The sequence below is a fragment of the Glandiceps talaboti genome, chromosome 21 (assembly GCF_964340395.1).
Source record: "Glandiceps talaboti chromosome 21, keGlaTala1.1, whole genome shotgun sequence".
NCBI classification, from domain to species: Eukaryota; Metazoa; Hemichordata; class Enteropneusta; family Spengelidae; genus Glandiceps; species Glandiceps talaboti.
In genome coordinates, this window is record NC_135569.1 from 4552978 (window position 1) to 4574888 (window position 21911).

A 21911-nucleotide genomic window follows, 5' to 3' on the forward strand; every position below is an offset into this window, starting at 1 on the left:
ATGTGTTGTTGTTGTTCTCTATCTTGTGTTGTATATTTTTATCTATTGTGACTTTCAACATTGTTTTTAGATGTGGTACAAACAAATACAAAATACTCCCCTCCTCCTTCTACAGAAAAAAAGGTTTTTAACATCGAGCCTAATAATTAGCTTTTTGTGGATTCAGTGTTAGGAAGATTTTCATTGTGCTGGACAGCTTGTTTCAGTTCAACCGACTTCCAAATACAATCTTAATTACTTACTTTAGTGACTTTGAATTTATTGGGGTCCAGAGATGGTCTACTTTTAGTACTTGAAACCATACTCCAGCCGTCATCCACTTGACCACCTTGACCACCTTGACTTCCACGGTCAGAGCCTCGTCCTCTGGGTCTTTTGCTTTGTATTGGTTGTTGTTGCAATAGAAGGTGTTGTTGTTGTGCTTCCAGCTTAGCTTCCTTGTGAATCTGTTCAATTGTCTTTGGGTTATTTTCATCTCTTCTAGGTACCCATTTGTTCTACAGAGAAATGACACAAATCAATACAAGTCTCCACTCAGCTGTACGAAATACTATAGATAAGCTATCTCTTTCTGATGGATGGCAAGTAGGTAAAATCTACAGTCTATAGCAGAACCCCAGGACTCCCAAGTGCAAGTGTGACATACTCAACAAGTTTTTGCAGGAGTGTATGCGATGGTCTCTGCCATCATACAAACACAGTATATGAATGTGTAGCAGAAAACGTCACAAACACACACGCTTGCATCTTGCAAGTACCACACTGGTTGGCACTCTAAGGTCACAGGGTTGTCAATGTTACACATGTTTATCCAAAACAGCAAAATTTATGTCACTGTGACATATGATTTCACCTTTGTGCCAGGTTTGAATTAAATTGGATGTCAGTGAAATGATGTAGTACAGAAGGAGCCCACTGTAACAGTCCCCCCTTTTATTAGGGGCCTAAGACTTGAATGCAGGGTGCAAAGAAGCAAATTACAAGACTGTGGAACTTACCTGTCTTAATTCAATGACGTCTTGTAACATAAATCTAACTCTTGAAGAGTGCTTCTTGCCTTTCACAATCTTCTCCATCTGTGTAAAGTACTGATCAACTCTAGGCTGTAAAATGAAAAATAGAGAAATCACATTTCAATGTTGTACACCTTTGAACATGTTATGACATGTGCCCTCCTAGTCAAACTAGTGCCCTTCTGTCAGCCGAAAGTTTCTTGTAATGCACAAAAAGAAATAGCCAAATTACTAAAAATTATTTATGCAAATGCATCAATAATCTGAGTTCTTACAATTCTCATAAGGAAGATGTGTAGCAAGTTTCATTAGAATTGATGCAGTAGTTTTTGAGATATTGTGTCTTTACACCAACACACATAAATATGTATGTATGTATGTATGTATGTATGTATGTATGTATGTATGTATGTATGTATGTATGTATGTATGTATGTATGTACCTACCTACCTACATAAATACATACATACACATACACACATACATACATACATACATATACATACATACATACATACATACATACATCCATCCATCCATACATACATACATACATTCATACATACATACATACATACATACATACATACAAACAAACATACATACATACATACATGATATACATACACACACACATACATACCTACCTATCTACCTACCTACCTACATACATACCTACCTACCTACCTACATACCTACTTACATACAATCGATTACTTACATACAGACAGACCAAAAATTGCAGGTAAAATGTGCTCAAATACACAGGAAGACGCACTCCTCAACAAACTCAGTAAAATTCAAAATTAAGCCATCAACTACCAACATCAACAATTTGCCCCTTACCTTGGCCTTTTCATGATCCAAATCTTTACCAATGGTTGTTATAAGTCTGCAGAGACATTCCAGGGAATCCTCATCGTGAGCTTTCAGAAGTTTGACAACGCAATCATGCATGATAGGTTCCGTCAACATCTTCAGTTTGAACAGCTCTCCAATGAACCTGATATTACCCAAAGATCGCCTCCTCATCTTGGTTTCATAGAATTCATATTCTTCATGTAATCTGTTTTTCTCTGGCTGTAGAGTTGGTAAAAATAGGAAAAGCAAATATCTAACATTACCGTATATGCATTTAGATATTAACCCTTTCATGACTAGAGACGAGTTTTAAATAATATGGGGACCCAATTTATATGAATATTTTCATAATTACAATAATATTACTTTATTAGGAAGTAATATTTCTTTAATTCCAGTCTAAAATGAAGTTAATATATGCCAAAAACTTACATAAAACAAGAATTTTGTCCAAACAATTTTGGGGTGATCATCAGGTCCTCGAGGGGAATAGATGTATGCCGTCACCCCCTCATGCCATGGCCAGTCAATGTGTACATTGTTCAACCACAAATTATTTCTGCTGACACCAAAGATGCATAAAAAATGTCTATTTCCTGTAGTAGTGTTCTTCTTTACATGCAACATCACTGCATTAGACCAACTTACCAAAATTATCATGCTTTGTACATACACTAGACATAAGATATGTTCACATTGACACTTTTAGCCCAGTCTTAACCAGGCAAAGGTCAAAGAAACACGTGTGACTACAAGATGCAAAATCCCCATTAGGCAAAAAAAATAAAAAAATAAAAAAATTCTGGTCAGCATGTGCTCATAACTTAAATACCCTCATGTCGGTCTTTTTCTTCACAAAATAACCCTCCCTACTTCAGTGAAGACAACTCCAGAGCCAATCATGAACAAGCAAATAACGTCTGCCCCACATATACACTTGCTGTAAAGTACTAAATAAAAAGAACAGTAACTGCCATAAATAGTATATTGAGTGACAGGTTTGTTGAGAATTATGAAAAAAAAAAAAAAAAATCGCGTCATTGCATCACTTTAGACAGATTGTCCTAACCAGAAAGACTTCTTCTCTTTTTTTAGCCTTAGTAAAGTCACTAATTTGATATGACCTACCCCGGCCTCAGCTGCTTCAGCTGCAAGTCTTTTGGCTTCTAGCTCATTGTTGTCTTCTTTACTTTTTTCAAATTCCTTCTGGCATCTAATGAGTAGTAGTTTTCTGAAATTGACAACACTCTTGCCGTCTTCTGTTGGTACTTTTATCTGTAACAATAATCCATTATTTAGTAGTTAACTGAAAGTTGTATTTTGTCACCAGAAAATCTGCTGAAAAAAGAAATGTTCTTAAAACTACGCTGAAAATTATGTCAGTGATGGAATGATGCACCAGCTATTTTGTCACCCCCCAGCCATTGTCTGATGTATGCACTGTCGTTAGTACCTTGAACGTGCCGTGCCCCTCAATTATACAAATCATACAAAGAACGAGTCTGGTTTTCGATGCACTACAACTTACGAAGGTTATATTCGTAATAATAGATTGTTTGACTGGAATGGCAAATATTCTATGTATATTTTCATCATCGAAACTAGAAAATGTTGCCATAGTGACATACAATACATTTGTATGCAATTATCAACATGAGACACTGGCACATATTTGTCATTTGCATATGCATTATGAAATTTACTATGTATATTTGCATTATGCGAATTAAATTGTTGCCATATGATAGTACCATAGAATATGCAAGTTTGCACTTACCGACATGAGACACCTGCACATATTTGCATAAGCTACACTGAATCCAGGTTCACTGATGGCTTTCTCAAAGACCAGATCAATCACACCTTTGAGTTTGTCTTCAGTATCGATGGGTAGATCCATCACTTGTTGGGTCAGTGTCTGAAATTTCTGTGGTGTCAGTTTATTCAATATACTTGTCACCTTCTTGTATAACTCCTACAAAAACAAAGGAAATTCAAATAAGTTCAAATTCATCCCCCAAATTATATTTTAATGTTGTAGAATGTATCATGACTTTCAAAGCTTCCGAGTAATGGAGAAAGTATATATATAGCAGACAAAAAATCATATATGCAACGTTGCCGTAAATCTTAGAGGTCAAAGGTCAACTTGTCATGAAATCCACCTTGTCATAGTATACTTACTTCTGTTTTAGTCTTAGCTGGACCATCTACTGCATCAGTCTTCTTTTGGGCTGGTTTCCAGGCATTCTCTGTCGTCCTGAGTTTAACCTCTGTACCAAGGGATGCACTGGATATGATTTTACGTGGTTCCTTTTGAGATTGTCTTCTTTGTCCTCCCCGGGGGCCACCAGGTGTCATTCCGGGTTTCATTCCTGATTTCATTCCCGACATGTAGTTAGGCATAAAGTCCATCTTGGGGCCGACCATTCCCATCATTTTGGCGTCAAGTGGTCGAATTGTTGGCTTTGTATTGACCTGCACGATACACAAAGTTGTAAATAGTTTGACTATGATTTCCATTTGTGTGTTAGGATCTGCTCGCTGCAATTTTAGATTATGATATATCTCTCTATCTCTCTCCCTCCCTCCCTCTTGTACCTTGGTATGTGTATACCATTAGATGATAAATGTTACACAATTGGATGTTATTCCCCAGTATTTTTCTCCAGGAAAATGAGTGACCTAAGGGGTCTTTGTCACTAATTGTCTAGCTCATAGTGACAACACCCTTAGGTCACTCGTATTTGTCAGCTCAATGAAGATGAGAATAACAATTGTGCCACCGCCAATAATATCAAAGAAAAATCTGGAAAAGTAATGACAATTTTGAATGTTTTGACTCATATTTGAAACATAGCAAAACCAGTGATGTAGATATGTTGTCATGACACAGACGTGCGTTGTCATGACGTAGAGCAACCTGGATATAAATTCCATATTTATGGCTTATACATGGTATAATAAAACATACTTACTGTATCTAAAATTACATCAGATATTTTTGGAAGCCCTTCGGGTTTTTCTATACAATTAGCTTCAAATTGAAATTGCAGCAAAAAATCTCTATCATATTGTCTTTTTCCTTCTGGATTGACAGGGCTCCACTGGTCTGTAAGAAAGGACAAAATAATGAGAAGAGATATTTCACAGAATTCTGCTGAGACTGCCCTCTAGAGATGACCTCTGTAAATTCACATGACCTTCCATTGTATTCCACCATATTCTTCTTTAGAAAGTCACACTTTTACTAGTCTATCTGCTAGACCTCGGATGTTGTTCCGATACAACACAAGACCAAACATCGCTATCGAGGATGGAACAGCCCTCACTGCGAACTTTGTTCGCTTATTGTATCAGAAGAAAGCCTGAACGTCTAGCAGCAAGACTACACTTTTACCTGAACACAAAACATATTCACTGGCCACCCATGTCAAATGAAATTTCGATTTTTAACTGAAGGTAAAACTTGTATCCTGAGCACCGATGTGACATGAAATTTAGATTGTTGTCTGAAGGAACAAACAAGATGATTGAGATATCGATGATACAGACAGACAGACCTCCGACAGACAGACAGACACCTGGCATCTCTTCAGCTCCTAAAACTAATGTGAAAGGCTCTATCACTACTAGATAACACAACTAAAAGTGATCACTCACCTTCCCTGTATTTATATTTGAGTTCAATTTTATTTTCTTTAGGATCTGTAGCTATTTCCCTGTTATCTATACTTTCCTCTTCCTCTTTGGATTTCTGTTCATTTTCTTCATTCTTTTTCTCTTCTTCTGTCTTTTCTAAGTTGTTGAGGTCATTAGTAGGAGGATGATCAACATCGTTTGCTTTCTCATCTTCATTTTTAGTGACATTAACATCAGAATTACTGGCCGGCTGGTGGAGATAACACAAACAACATCAAACTATAGGTCAGTGACCAGTCATTTTCATGTAAAACTATGTTTTGTGAACTTGTAATTACAAGGTCATGGTTTTTTCTCACAGACGCATAAGTACAAAATGTTATTCAGACTTGCACATTGATAAACAGACAAACATATGCATGTGCACACATACACAAACATGTATACATATGACAGACATACATTAGTCATAGACATACATACATACATACATACACACATACACACATACATACATACATACATACACAGGGATCTCCTCACGCTGGACGGCACCGGACGCTAGCGTCCGGGACTCAGTCTTGGCGACCACTACTCAAAGTTGCCGTCCACCACCTTCAAGTGTCACCCCACACACACTCACTTCAATAATTGTACAATGTACTTTCATTTTCGGCCCACATGGGCGTATTGATTTAAAAGATAATGAAGTATTAAAATGTCTTTGAGAAACGAACAATGTAGACGACCAATAACGACAAATACTCGACTATTTATAAAGACGAAGTGTGAACTGACAACAGCTGACGCTATACATTGATATCTCGTGTACAGTGAGTACGTGTGAATTACAGGGCAAACACGATGCTGCAGACTTTCGACTAGCATTCTTCAGCGTCGTAAAAAAAGTATAACAACCTCATATACCTTTTTATAAAGTGTTGACGTTGTGTCCGATCATTAGTTTTCTGTTCAATTTTACTCTGAAAACACTTTTAGTTAGTAGTTTGACATCGTACACAGCACGACGATGAAAACACGTAATTTCCAAAATGGCGGGCGGTGACGTCACAAACTATCGCGAGGTCTCGTGTATCACGAGATTTCGTCTAAACGCAATGCGTATGTGTGGGTATACGCAACTTTTTAGAGTTTTGAAACTGCAGTCGTCTTTGGATATTTAGTTTGATTGAAACAACTTTAGCTTTTCTGAGAAAACTAATCAAAAACTGTGATTGAAAAAAAATCGATGTGCAAAGATTGAGCTATGAATCTGTAGAGAAAGAAAAGTTGGTTTTAACTTTTTTGTTAGCAACTTTGATCATACACCATGTACTTTGAGTGTACCATTAATGTATTCATGAATATTAATTATGCAAATTATCATGAATATTAATTAGCGTCCGGGACTACTCTCAAGCTTGGGAGAACCCTGCATACATACATACAGACATACATACATACACACACACACACACACATATACATACATACATACATACATACATACACACACACATACATACATACATACATATACATACATACATACATACATACATACATACACACACACACATACATCCATACACATATATACATACATACATACATACATACATACATACATAGGCATATAGACATACATACACATTGACATTTATACTAGCAACCTCACATAGACCCACAGACACACCCATATTTAGACACGTAAACCATACCCAAACTGACAAACACACACATCGTTCTAAACACTGAACAAACAGGTAATACATTTGACAGTACAACATACCTCTTCTTTGTCTTTGAATGCTTCCATTAGATCTGCTTCTTCAGTTCCTTTCTTGTTCAATTCTTTCATTCTCTGCTTAGTAGTTTTCTTCTTGATGTCTTTGGCTGTAAGATACCATGCTGGCATTTTATATATATATACACACGTATGTTATAATTCTCAATATGCTACCAATGATACGTGCACACACAGTCTAGGCTGAACACAGTATCTGAATGTGTTACATATTCTAAAAGGTAACTTTGTTAACCAGTATACCAGCATATAACTCTTTCTCTTACATAACAACACCTCTTTCACACTGTTGGCCTTCATGAATACCACCCACTTTTGTCTTGTAGGGTGGTCAACTATGTCAACTATTCAAACACATGTAACCTGTTTAAACACATTTTTTTGGTGAACTCTTCTTGTCCAAAGACTGTAGAGGCAACCTTACAGTAAACTTCACCACACAGGATTTGAAATTTCATTTTCAGCAACTAGCTCATGGACCAGTTTTAGATCTTTGGTGGTCCATAAAGTGACCTTGGTGGTTAATATTTGAGTGACTAAAGTCTATCAATGTTAGATTCACTTTATCTCCTGTTTTTATCTTCAGGTCTATATTTTATGTGGAGTGAATGTTAATGGACTTTGAGTTCACAGTTCCTAATGAAAATTTCTACTCATCGAGACAGAAATTTCTTGGAACCAAATCCAAAAATGTTGCCGACATTTGGTGCACAGTAAATAGCCCATTGTAGGACACAGTAGTGAATTGTAATGTACCCCTCACAATGCTGACAAGATATCAAACATTTGAGAGATTTGCTTCCAAGAATTGTTTTGAATCTGTGACGAAAAATGTTTATAAGTAACTGTGTATATTTCATCTTGTAAAAATGTTCAAAATTTCCTAAGTAAGATTTCCTACAACGAACTTTTTCTGCAAACTAGAATCTGATACATAAAAGAAATCCAATCCAATGATTCTTATATGATAGCTTAATTCTGTCACAGTTTGAAAGTAATAATTAGTCTATATGGACTGACTTTGGTGGTCAAACTTCAGTGGTCATTAGAACTCAACACATTACTAAATTTTAATGCTGAGTCATCTTGTTGACAAGTTTCAGTATTTTTGTCAATGCTTCTGTTTTACATCGATTGAAAGGAAGACAGTAGTTTATATCCTTTGTTTAACAATGACGAATACTTCTAGTTTGTAGAATCAGCCCTGGGTTGTCAAACTATGTCAGGTCAGTGTTTTTGTTAAGGGCAGTAAGCAGGTAAAATCTACCTGAATTCCCCAGTCAGTTTACCAGGGTTTCCTACCAGTGCTTTTGTTCAGGGTGATAAGTAGGTAAAATCTACCTGAGTTCCCCAGCCATTTTACAAGGTTCCCTACCAGTGTCTTTGTTGAGGGTGGTAAGCAGGTAAAATCTACACAAGTTTCCCGGTCCCCTGTCATTTTACCAGGGTCCCAACCCAAAGTAAGATTCAGTGTCTTGGAAACTATACCACTTTTACCATATTCCCCCTTTTGTTACCAGGGTTCCCTAACCTCTTAGCAGAAACACTGCAAGTTAACCATGACATGGTGTAGATCATACCTTCAAGTAGAATATTAGCAGCCTGTATGACTAACAAATTGCCAAGTTTGTTTTACATAAACTGTTGTCGTGTTGTTCCCATTGTGATGTATTCTTGTACCTGACATCATCAAATGGGATTTTGCAATCACAGCCACCCACGGCTATCTCACAAAAGACACACATTACATTGTGTAATTCACTGGAAAATCTCACCGACTAAATAACCAGATAACAAAACCATGGTAATACTCATTGGAAATACATTTAACCAACTTACTACCCTCATCAAAACACTTACATCCTTGCATTATTAGGATATTGCACAGCTGACAAAACATCAAAGATATTGAATTGAATTGAAATTTATTCCACCAGAAGAGAAAAATATATACACAAACTCTGAAAGCAACGGATAAAACATTTCTGGTGAGGGCCATGGAAATAGTTCGTAGGAACTAATCAATGTCCATGGACCGTACATGTAGATAATAAATACAAATTTGGGCTGGTACGAGTTTCACAATAACAACAAAAATACAATTCTTAGTAAATAAGGAGAAGTGTTGGTGGCAAAATTAAATGGAAGCTTATAAACGTAACGGAAAAAAATAGTAAAATAAGAACAGGTAACAAGCACAAGTTCTAATATACAGAAATAAAATTACAGTGGCAAATTGAAAGAGACAACAGATAAAGGTTATTCCCTCAGAAGATACTGCTTTAAGTTTTTCTTAAAATTATGTCTATTGTTTATCGTTCTTACAGACATAGGCACAGAGTTCCAGGTTTTAATAGATGCGTACTTGAAGTTGTGTTGACTAATTGAGAGGTTAACCTTAGGGATTGGAAAGTTACCACTGTTGTTAGCACTGGTTGGATAGCTATGGGACAACTGGTATGTGATGTAATGGTCAAGAGTGTGTGTAAAGCGGTTATGGTTTAGATCGTAGATGAACATGCAAGTCTGAAGTTTACAAAGTTTATAGATGTCAAGAATATTAAGTTGGTTAAAGAGAGGAGTAGAGTGTGCATGGTAGTCAGAGAAGGTTATGAGACGAACTATTTTCTTTTGTAGACGGTAAAGTGGGTCAAGGGCTGTTGGATAAGTGTTTCCCCAGATTTCAACACAATAACTAAGGTGGGGGAGAATTAGACTATTATAGAGGAGGATGAGGACAGATTTAGGAACATAGTGCCGAATGCGTGAAATTATGCCAACTTTCGGGCTGATTGTGTTCCTCACTTTTTCAATATGTGACTTCCAAGTAAGGGAGGGGTCGATTGCTACGCCTAGGTATGTGGCTGACAACACTCCCTTCACGGGTGTATTGCCAATACAAAGACGTCCTTCCAAATGGGTGGATTTTTGGGGCGTTTTTATGACCATATAGTTTGTTTTTTCGATGTTAATTGTAAGTTTGTTTGCATTGCACCAGAGGTTGACTTTGTCAAGAGGTTTACTGAGAAGAGATAAACCATAAGGTTATAGTTTATGCATACCTATCAGCTTGTCATAGGTTGATAAATGTACTGTACTGTCTGTTTGGCAATGTACAAAACTGAACAAAATTTGGGTAAAAGAACACCTTATGATGTTCTTAAAGATCATTACAATAGTCGTTAAACATGTTTTACATACTGGTAGTTGCTAATACAGGACTGGGAGAATGAGTAGTAACTTTGAGCCGCCTGTCTCTGCAACAGTACTCAATTATTTATGAACAGCACTCCTAGTGGCCAAACTAAGAAATCTTTTGTTTCTGATAACTGGCATATGTTGTATTCTATTTGACTGATTGATCACCTTCTACAGCTACCAATATGGCCATACATTACAGAATTATACAACCAGCTTCCTTACCTGTTGCTTCTGTTGTAGTGACTTCTATTTTCTTTTCCTCCACTTTTACGTCTGGTGTCTTTTGTGTTTCTTTAATTTCTTGTGTTTCTTTAGTTTCTTCGCTTTGCTTATCATCAACTGTTATTTCCACCTTGGGCACAGTATCACTGACAACTTTTTTCGTTTCATCCACTGATTCACTTAATTTTTGTTCCTGGACTTCCTCTGCGGCAATTTGAGTTTTGTCATTTTCTTTTTCTTTTACATTTTCAGTTTCCTTTTCCTTTTCCTTTTCCACAGTCTTTTCTGCACCATTATCTATTTCAACTTGAGGTTCATTTGTTTGTTCCTTTGGAACAACGACTTCTTCAGTTTTTGTGGGAACATTGTTTTGCACTTGTTGTAAATCAGGTTGAGCACTCTCTGTTGCCGTGACGCTGCTTGGCACGACCTCCATGCTCTCAATAATATCGTTGTCTGCACTTTCCGAATCATCTGTTGTTTCCGAAACAGTCTGTGGTTCCTCTATACAAATTGGAAGATCCTGTTTGGCTTCAGGAACAGCAGCAGGAACAGTAGCAGGAACTGTTTGAGCTTGTTCCACAACAGCAGGTACTGGTACTGGTGCTTGCACTGGTGCAGTCACAGCGCCTTGCTCTGGCACTGCAGCTGTGACTGCAACAGGTTTTACTGGTGCTATAGCAGTCCTTGTGTCGGTATCTGTGGCAGGTCCTAAAGTTGCTGCAACTTGAGCAGCAAACTGTGCAGCTATTGAATTTTGAGACTGTGGCTGGACTGGCAACGGTTGTTGTTGTTGTTGCTGCTGCTGCTGTGGTTGTTGAAGTTGAGGTGGTGGAGTTGCCGCAGGTACAACCTACAGTTAGAACATACTAAAATTGATCAACTGTACAACTTAAAAATAACAGCAAAAAAAACCACTCTCTTCATTATCATTATACACGTATTGTCAACTATGAGGGCGCTATTTTACATTTACTACCCTGAGGGCTGTTAAGCCTGAAAGCTGAGGGAAATAGTTGCTATAGAACAGCATAAGGGATAATATGATGTCTACTAGTGCTCAAAACCGGTCAGACAATAAATGATTTAAATATATAACATTTTCTGGCAAATCTAGAGTCCATGCAAATCACTGGTAAAACTACTGTACTACTGTAATATTGCCTTAGGGTAAATAGAGAATGAACATTGACTTCAATATGCAGATTGGAGTCACCAGTCAATACCATGTGATATGATCTGAGCCAATCACTGAAGGCTGTATGAAAATGATGTGTTATAATACACAAACTTTGTAACATGGCATCTTTGGTGTAAAATAGTTTAGTTTTTACAATAAAACTAGTCAGAACCATAATCATGGATACATGGAAAAGAACTTTGTACATGTCACTTCATCTTCACAGGCATAACTGTAAACTGGAAATTTTCGCTAAAGACTTATTTTCATGGGAACTCAAGCACGCAAAAATAAGTAGTGACTAAAATGTGAGATCTTGTACATGAGCACTATGTACCAGTCTGGTAATTAGTGAAAAAAAATTAGTCTTTGAAAACTAGCTGAAGACTGTAAAATTACTCAATTTTCTAGTAGCGAAAATATCTAGGTTTACTGTATGTTACACAGCTTCTCAAGAACATGTGTGGAAAGGCTTGACTTTGACCTCGAAGGTCAATGTCATCCAAAAGTCACCTCTGGTGAAGGTAATAAAATGAGGTCACCAAGTATAGCTATTGAGGCACTGTACAAACGAGATTTTCACAACAAATATTGTCAAATTCGCATCTGATGTGAAAAATAGATATGTACGTGCCCCCTCCTATCGTATATCACCCACATGCTAGTTGGCTTGTGAATGTCAAAGATACGTCTGAACATACATGGACATACTCTTATTAACAACGAATTAAGAGATAAAAATGTCTTTTAATGAGTAACTGACCAATTTCTACTAAAGACATTTCTCTTACTCAAAAAAAATATCGGTTACACCGAGTGTAGGTTTAATCATGTCTTGTACGCGGAGGCCATTCTTACCTGAGGTGGCGTTCCTGATGTACTTGACCTTCCAGATAGAGGTGGTGTTATATTTGTACTACTGCTACTAGTCGCACTACTGCTTTTCATGATCTCGTCAGTTATATCCACACCTTTATTAGGGTCTGTTATTCGTATCAATTTTTTTTCTCTCTGAGGTGGTTTTTCGTATTGCCTAGTTGGCATTGGTTGTGTGTATGCTTGCTGTGGTTGACGATATTGCACCTGGGGCATAGGCTGCTGTTGTTGTGCTGGGTAGTACCCCGCACCTGCTGAGTACAAAAATTCTACATAAGGGGAAAATGAAAAAAAAAAAAAAAAAAGGGAGAGAGAAAGAGAAAAAAGCAGAGCAGAATAGTTAGCCAAGTTACGGCAGAGAGCTGAATTCAAGGTGGAAGTCTAGTTAGTGTAGTTAGGCAACCTACTCAGTGAAGTTAGGCAGCCTACATAGTGAAGTTAGGCAGCATGAAATGGAACACTGAGAACACCTTACGATCCAAGTATTTTGTTGGGCTGGATATATGTGATGTGTTATTTTTGTTGGGCTGTGGGTGGTTTGTGATGTGATGTGATGAGTTATCTTTGTTGTGTGGGAGACGTGACACACAATATTTGTAGAGCTGGAGATATGTGGCATGCTACATTTGTTGGCCTCGAGAAATGGGAGATGACGAGTGACATGTTATATTTGCATTTTCTCACTCACAGTCCACTCAACGTCCGCGACCCAACATACACGACTCACACTGCAATAACATGGCAAGACATGCGTGTGACTAATGTAACCCAAATTCAAAGAAGCAAGATGATATTTGTTGATCTCTCCTTGCTAATATTCGTCACATCAGTACAGCATTGTACTTCACAATTCTAGTGCCATCGGCGAGCACCCCACTATAGAGAATGCATGGTGTTGAGGCTGCAGAGGCTGCAACTGGAATGGTTTTTTGTTTTTTTATAAACTGTTTTTTTAGACACATTTAGTCCTAATACTTTACACCCTGAACAATATTGACTCAACTGCAGGTAAACATATTTGTGCAGCTGTACACACAATATGGTACAAGAAATCCACTCAAAATGATTTTTGGGTCAACACCCTCAAATCAGCCCCCCCTCCCCCCCCCCCCCCCCCCCCAACTTTCTGTTATCAGGGTTCCAGCCCTTTATTAAAAACACAGTGAGATGGCAACCATGTTTGTGTTGCTGTAAGTGACTTACCTGGATTAGGCCCAGGAGTTGACTGAGTGTAGTATGGTGGTGTACTTGGTGTTATATACTGGCCTCCACCCTGGGGCACCTGCTGCTGGTATGCATGTCTAGGAAACTACAAGAAAACATATCAAAAGATTTGACATTTATTTTTTCCACGAAATTTTTCCACCTATCTACTTCATATACCACACAAAATTTGTCACCCAAAAATACATCTATATATTTGTTATTTGTTCATATAAAATCCACACTGCAGGGCCAGTTTATAGATACAATATTCAGAGTACAAGACCACTATTTATACACAGAATATTCATGTTACAAGGTCACTATCTGTATATACAATATTCATAGTACAAGGCCATTTACAGCAGGTACAAATTCAGATTACAAGGCCACTTATAGTACTGTACAAAATTCATACAAGACCAGTATTTGTACACGGAATATTCATGGTACTTGGCCAATATTTGTACATTCAATATTCATAGCACAAGACCACCATTTGTATATACAGTATTCATAGTACAAGGCTGTTGCATACTATACAGTATTCATTGTACAAGGCCACTCTGTATACACAATGTTAAAGCACAAAGCCACTTTATATAGTATTCATAGTACCACTATTTGCATGGTCACTTTAAAACACGTAGCACGAAGTCCATTCCTCGGTTACTTTGACTGCTAAGTTTCAAAATTTTCTAATCTAACATGAGTTAACAGGAGATATGAAGTTGTCTTGGTGTTCAACACAAAGATAGACACAATTCAATTCTAGACTAACAATAACAGAGACACAACACACACACACATGACAGGATCCTTTACCCAATGACATTGAAATGTGGCCAGTATTGCTAAAAACAGGCTGTTAAAATTAGACTTAATTTCAATGTCTTCAGTTACTTTCCACCTGACAATCAACATCACTTGTCTACTTCTCATCACCACTGTGTGCACAGCAAGTCCATAATTGTTTATTTTGCATTTGAAGTCGTGTGTGTGTGTGCATGTATAAAAACATTGTCATGAACAAATTATCAAGGCATCTTCATTTCTCCTGTATTTTGGACAGTTTGATACGTGGTGTCTAGCGCCTTCTCTTAATTAAGGCTTCCGAGGGCGCCCTAACACCATATCATACAGACTAATATTGGAATGAATAACTCTGCATATACCACATTTTTGTCATGTTGTCGTTGGACTTGTACTATAAAATATTGTATACTGACATCCCACATACATCAACATTTCACTGCTTGCATGGTTAGCAGTCACCAAATCTATTCAGACCACCACAATGTCAGTTTAAATCCCCGACTTGTCAAATTATATACAATCAAATAAGTTGACGTTCTTTACGTGCATGTCAACACACTTTCACTTGAGATGATAAAACCTGTAGACTGTTCACAAAGGTGATAGCATAGGAACGATCTAACCGTAATATATGCACTATATCTGTAATAAAGGAGTACACGGTCAGCTGTAAATGTCCAACTTGATTTTACATCCATGAATAAAAAAATAAATACAACTGCAAACATCAGACCATGGACAAACGGAACCGATTACAAACAGGGAAAGTAAACGAATGAATTGGATTAATAACACTTGGTACAGCATGTTGGAAATAGAGACTTGTACTACACACCATGGTTCATACGAACAGTTTATGTGTACATGAAATGCAAGGGGAACTGGAAATTTGTTTGTGAACTTGAACTCTTATATAAAGTGGTCGTAAAACTGTTCTTAATCATCGAATGATGAAATGTAATACAAGTCTCTGTACTTCCAACATGCCGTGCCAAGTGTTTTTAATCTAATTTAGTTATTTACTTTCCCTGTTGTAACAGGTTCTGTTTGTCCACAGTTTTATGTCAGCAGCTGTATGTCTGGCGTAACATTAACAATCGACACTTGAATGCGAAAGCTGATGGGATGGACTATTTACAGCTGGTTAACCGTACTCATTTATTTCAGATAAACACATGCTAAGTATTGACGGAACAGTCTCCACTCATCTCAATGTTGGTTTCATATTGTTGGTAACTCTTGTTATATATATACGGACATCCTGGCATGCAAAAAGTCCAGTATTGACTGGATGGTGAATATGAGACAGACAGACAAGAGAGACTAGACCAAAACCACCATGCACAAAATACACAATTAGAATAAAAGACATCCAGTGCTTCAAATTACTGCAAACAGTACTAGAACAAGCAAATCATATGCAAGGCTTCATATATTTATAGACATATAGATATATATACACCAGACAAAATTCAACTTGATATGTTCTTATATAGCAGTGGCAGTACAATCATACCAGAAAACAGTACATGCAATTCTCCACAATACAGAATATACATGCATTTGTTTAAAAGATATAATTAAGTTTTCATGATCGGAAAAAGCATGCATTACTAAGATGTTCTAAAATTCTAAATAATCCCCCAACAAGGATACATCATTCCTGATCAGTAAGTCCTCCACAAGAGAAAAAAAAATTTGGTATATAAAGCCCTCAAGAGTTGGCTGTCATATTAAACTTGTCCCATATTTTGCTGTAATGAACATCATATACAAACTTACTTACATGACATGATGTCAAAGTCATTTGCTACTTTTGACCTTTGACCAACAAAGGAATTCTGGGAAAAATCCAACATGGCCGCCAACTTGGAAAGGGATGCATGGAGAAAGGGGAGGGTACACCATGGCAGGTTTGGGGATATCTGTGATGCAGTTCTTTGTATTTTTTTTTATAGTAAATTAACACGACACACACCACCTAAAGACTACATTTATTAAATGCTCACAGTTAAACTAGTACAAGAACTGAAAGACAGACAGACAGACAAGACAGGCACAATAGCAATCAGGAAGGTAAATTTTAGAAACATACATTTGAGGCTGTCCACACTGTTGGCCCACTGTTGCCAGTCATATACATACTATACTCCTCAGTGGAAACACTGTACAGACCAGGATTCTAGGAATATACACAGTAAAATAACAAAGGAGAAGGAGACTTATTTAACCAGCTGTTAGATTCAGGCACTGACAAATCTTTTCAAGTCACTGGTGCGGGTTAGGTAAGAACACTAAATTCTTACACACTAGGGTGTGTTAGCTCAGAGTACAAACATCACCACTGAATCAGTTAATTCAACTGCTGCACAGACACACCTGCCTTGGAGAACACCAATCTTTTTCTAAAAAATATTTACTCTAGTCTGTACCCCACGCTCTATTTACCGAGACTGAAAGATTCTTGGTGCTCTTGTTAACCGTTAGCTATATATCCGTAACGAGTGATAAACATTTGTTGTTTTGACATTCTTGTTAACCGTTAGCTACATATCAGTAGCAAGCGATTAACAAAAATTATACCCTGCATGGTCCAAATTGAACAACAAATATGGAATATATACCCTGGTCGTTCTATGTCATGACAGCGCGTGTCTTTGTCACTGGTTCTGCTGTGTTTGAAATGTGTTGAAATCTTGAAAATTGCCATTAATTTCCTTTTTTTAAAAATTTTTTTTCATATTACTGGCGATTGTATAATTGTATTGTTCCCAATATTTTTCGCTTCATTCAGTCGGAAAATACTCATGACTTAAGGGTTCTCACTACTCGTAGTGACAAAGCCCCCTTAGATCACTCATATTTCCCTTGGCTGAACGAAGAAAAACATAGGAGAATAACATCAACGTATAGAATAATGAATCATTCAGTCTGATTTAACACACGACCTAACAACATGTCTGGACTTGTAATCTGGCAGTACGACTTGGCATGTTCAGACTGACAAGCTAAATATCCAGACTTATCGACATTGTCTGACTTACCTTCTGTAAATAAGAACATGCAGAAAAAACATATTTGTCTAATATCGCTTTGTTTCTTTTGTCAAAACAGTGATTTAGTTTTGACGACAAAATTGTAAATAGATTTACCTAGTCCCAATCTAAAATGTACTTTCTAAATTCTATATAAAACCCTTCTAGATCGTCTGCAACTTAGGGATGATCGCACAATGTCACACAAGCTCAATAAATGAACTTCATTCGTTTAGTGGGAAGGGTGTCTGGCATCAATGTAATTACTCAGCTTCATTTTTGCATGTCTCATCAAATTTTTAAAACTTTCACGCCTACAATGATAACAGCTTCTGTATTTACTACTGAGATGTTGATAAGTTGATACAAATTTACTTCTAATGTGAGACACAGTGCTGGGTTTCTGGTAGTATTTTGATGGTGTTCACCATCATCTCAGTAAACAGGTTCATAGGGTTGGAAATTCATCTCATGTTTACCATGTTTTTATATTGCATCGATAGTAGTGGTGTGACCATATAAATGTGTGATTTCATACTTGTGAACGTTTGTTTAGGGGGCGGGGTTTTGTCCTAAATGAACGATGTTCGCTTACTGAGCTTGTGTGACATTGTGTAATCGCACCTCATGGAAGTTGGAAAGTAGAGTGTATTATTTAACTTGGCACATTCTCTTGGGCAAGGTGCAGTGTATATTGTAAAAGTCTAGCATGTTTACAGTGACTTGTACGTTATATCGGTTAGACAAATGTGTCTATACAGTTAAAGTAATATTATTGGTACTACGTTTAAACTTCACATTAGCAGCAATGTAAGATGTTATTTTTAATCATTTAATGGCTTAGTTCAGATTAGGGTTAAAATCTAGGTGTCTGGCAGAACTATAGATAAGGTTGTCCACAACAGAAGAATAATCCTACGTAATCCTTAGGGCTCCACTGATAAGATAAACTAATACAAGAACCTAGGATGGAATCATGGGCCTTCAAATGGGCAAGTCAGACGGGTCATTTTGACAAGGTAAAATGCTTGGCTGGAAAACCGTTATTAGTATACTGGAAAGGCCAGAACTAGCTACAGGATGATTATTGATAATCACTGTCATTTCACACTTCTAAAAGGGCAAACCAGAGAGTTGGTCACTGCGAGGAGTAACCAAAGCTCACACCATTATAGCTTCATATGTAACCCAACTTTTTTTTTTGCAGTGACTATTTTCGGTAGTCACATTATGTGAACTTATCATCGAACTAGTCTACGGAACAAAAATTACTTAATTGAAACTTGTCCCATGTCAGGGCATAATTTAGAAGCTCATATCATTCACACTCATAGCTATGTGGAATTCAGAAAGATTACAACTGTTGTGGTCAATGGCAGCACTACCCTGTTAAAATCCCTCGTGGAGAACACTGAACTAGTACAACAAGAAGCAGTCAGTCAGTCCATGTAACACATGCAGCAAGCATGTAATGCAGATTACAGAAAAAAGGAGATAATCAGAGTATTACATTATTCAGTAGAGATGATTTCATACTTTGAGTTGAAATAACAGCATAGTACATACAATCTTTACATACCATTCTCATAAGAGTTCAATACACTTACAGTTGTCTGTCTCACATTTTATAGCTATCAATTCTGTACTAGGCCTTACTAGACCCTTAGTTAGACTGGGGTACAGGGGAGGGGAAGTGTATATTTGAACTTTTCATTTCTGTAAAAGCATACATTAGGATTTTGATCAACTTTTACCGATGTCAACTGAAAAATATCACGACAGGAACCAAATACATGACAAAAATTTGTGGAAAGGGGACACGATAAAAAAAATGTAAATGTAAATTTTCTTAACTTGAAAATAAAATGGGCCACAGTACTGTATATGTATAGTACATTTATGACATCACACCACAAGATTTCATTTAATCACTTCTAGTCACATTTTATGACATCACTTCCTCTGAGCTCATGACATCACTTCCTGTCTACTTTGCATTTACTTCAAACTTTCCCTAAGATGCACCAGACACATTATAAAAAGGCACAGTCTCAATCTATGATAGCAAACCACACTGTATTATTCATATGCACCACTATAGAGACTATTAACCACTGGGAAGTAACGCTAACGTCAGGACATAGTTTTTCATGCTGATCATAGAACCATCTCAGCATGATTCTTCAAGGTGTTACACTGAATAGACTACATTAGCAACAAAAGATTTATAGAATGTGTTACATTAAATGACGTGTACATACATGTCCTAAACTGTATCTCACACATCTTGACTATTTATGCCTTTTCTTCTTGTATCCAATGCTTCAGCTGTAGCTGTGTGTGTGTGTGTGTGTGTGTGTGTGTGTATGTATGTATGTATGTATGTATGTGTGTGCGTATGTATGTGTGCATGTGTGTATGTATGTATGTATGTATGTGTGCGTGCATGTGTGTATGTATGTATGTATGTATGTATGTATGTATGTATGTATGTGTGTGCGTATGTATGTGTGCATGTGTGTATGTATGTATGTATGTATGTATGTGTGTGTGTGTGTGTGTGTGTGTGTGTGTGTGTGTGTGTATCTATCTTTCTAGCAGTGTTCAGTACAATGTATTACTTTAGTCATATCAATCCATTAGCTGTGTAAGTACAACACAGTGTATTACTCAGTAACTAACTTACTAACTAACACACACATTTCACATTTCCAACGACAAGTCTACTTACATTCATTTGTTGAGTTTGTGGAATATATATGGCCTGTTGATACTGTGGGTGTGTTTGTTGTTGCATGACTGGTGCTGCTGCAGGACTTGTTGAGTACATCTGGGGTTGAGGTGGTACAGCTCGTTGCATACTCAGTCCTGGCCTTTGTTGCCGAGGTTGGTAAAATGGCTACGTGTATCAACAAGAATCAGTAGGGTAGGTTATTGTTAAAACAAAATCTTGACATTTCTGAATAAATTTCTTAATTGTTTTGCAGTCAACATTCACAAACTATATATTACTTTGGTTTTTTATCGCACGGCTAGAATTTAACTTCTGTACTTGCTTAGTCAATTTTCTCCAAATGAACCGTTTTAGCTTTTTTTTTCTACTACTGTCTCTTGGTCTAACAGACTACCACCTAAATTTGGTCGTTCAGAGATCGTATTTAGTAAAAGATGTGTCCTAGACCATTGTTCATTTCAAACTATCACACACCCATTACCCAACTTGTTTATTTTCCTAAATATTTATTCCTAAAAGTGACCAATGATGGGAAATATTTAAACAGACTAGACGCACGGTACAATTCACGTTAAAGTATCAAAACAGAAAAAGAAACTTGACCTATTCTGACATGTACTGATTGCAATGCATGTGAAATAGGTGGAGCACAAGTCATGGGGGAAAACCAGAAATTGATTCATTGATTGTTGTTTTTGTGATGTGTCTCGGGATTTTAAATTCTATTTCAGGGAACAAAAATCAAAAGTTTAGACTTCAATACAAACTACTTTACTTTCAACCAACTGCACATATTTTATCTGCAGTGTCCTCTCTCAGTCAATTTGATGTGCCACGGACACAAAGTAACGTCTTGTGACCCATAAAAAAAATTCCATTTTGACACAAAATTGTTTGTCATTTATTAGAAGGTAACACTACTGGTCAGCTTTGTTGTCATGACTACCAGATTGTGATGCAGTCACTTACCTGTTGTTGTCTGTGTTGTTGGTAAGGATTCATCATTGAAGGTGGCTGTGTTCCTGGCACCACCCCAGCTTGTGGCTGTGGTGGCGCTGTTACTGACTGTGGTGGTGTGTGAGCCACCTGTGGCTGCTGGCCTTTATTTAGATCATGTGGGGCTCCTGCACTCTGAGTCGCAGGTGAATGTTGCCTTGGTGGTATTTGCTGTAAATAAATTACTGTACACATGACTCGGTGACTCACACTTTGTGTACTCTAGTTTTCTACTGAAGTCAACATCTGTTGAACCTACTGTATCGACCAATAGAAACCTCCATAGCCCATTTACCCAAAATTATTTATTTCTTGAAGAAAATG

The 21911-nt window shown here is 37.2% G+C and overlaps 1 protein-coding gene across 7 annotated transcripts in view; it reads right to left on the reverse strand.

The window, feature by feature from the left end:
* The window catches only part of LOC144451856 (eukaryotic translation initiation factor 4 gamma 3-like), a 42101-nt gene that overhangs the window by 7322 nt on the left and 12868 nt on the right, over positions 1-21911 (reverse strand). For 2 of the 7 annotated variants that reach the window (XM_078142764.1, XM_078142765.1), the window contains exons 4-18: positions 21561-21758; positions 20589-20756; positions 16918-17004; positions 14007-14112; positions 12786-13072; positions 10748-11600; positions 7310-7413; positions 5539-5767; positions 4854-4987; positions 4060-4353; positions 3653-3850; positions 3004-3150; positions 1861-2094; positions 999-1103; positions 243-497 (exon numbers count right to left, since the gene is read on the reverse strand). In XM_078142764.1, the coding sequence (XP_077998890.1) occupies positions 243-497; positions 999-1103; positions 1861-2094; positions 3004-3150; positions 3653-3850; positions 4060-4353; positions 4854-4987; positions 5539-5767; positions 7310-7413; positions 10748-11600; positions 12786-13072; positions 14007-14112; positions 16918-17004; positions 20589-20756; positions 21561-21758 (3399 nt within the window). The remainder of the gene's footprint in view (positions 1-242; positions 498-998; positions 1104-1860; positions 2095-3003; positions 3151-3652; positions 3851-4059; positions 4354-4853; positions 4988-5538; positions 5768-7309; positions 7414-10747; positions 11601-12785; positions 13073-14006; positions 14113-16917; positions 17005-20588; positions 20757-21560; positions 21759-21911) is intronic. The other 5 variants (XM_078142767.1, XM_078142766.1, XM_078142770.1 and 2 more) reach the window with 5 other exon arrangements.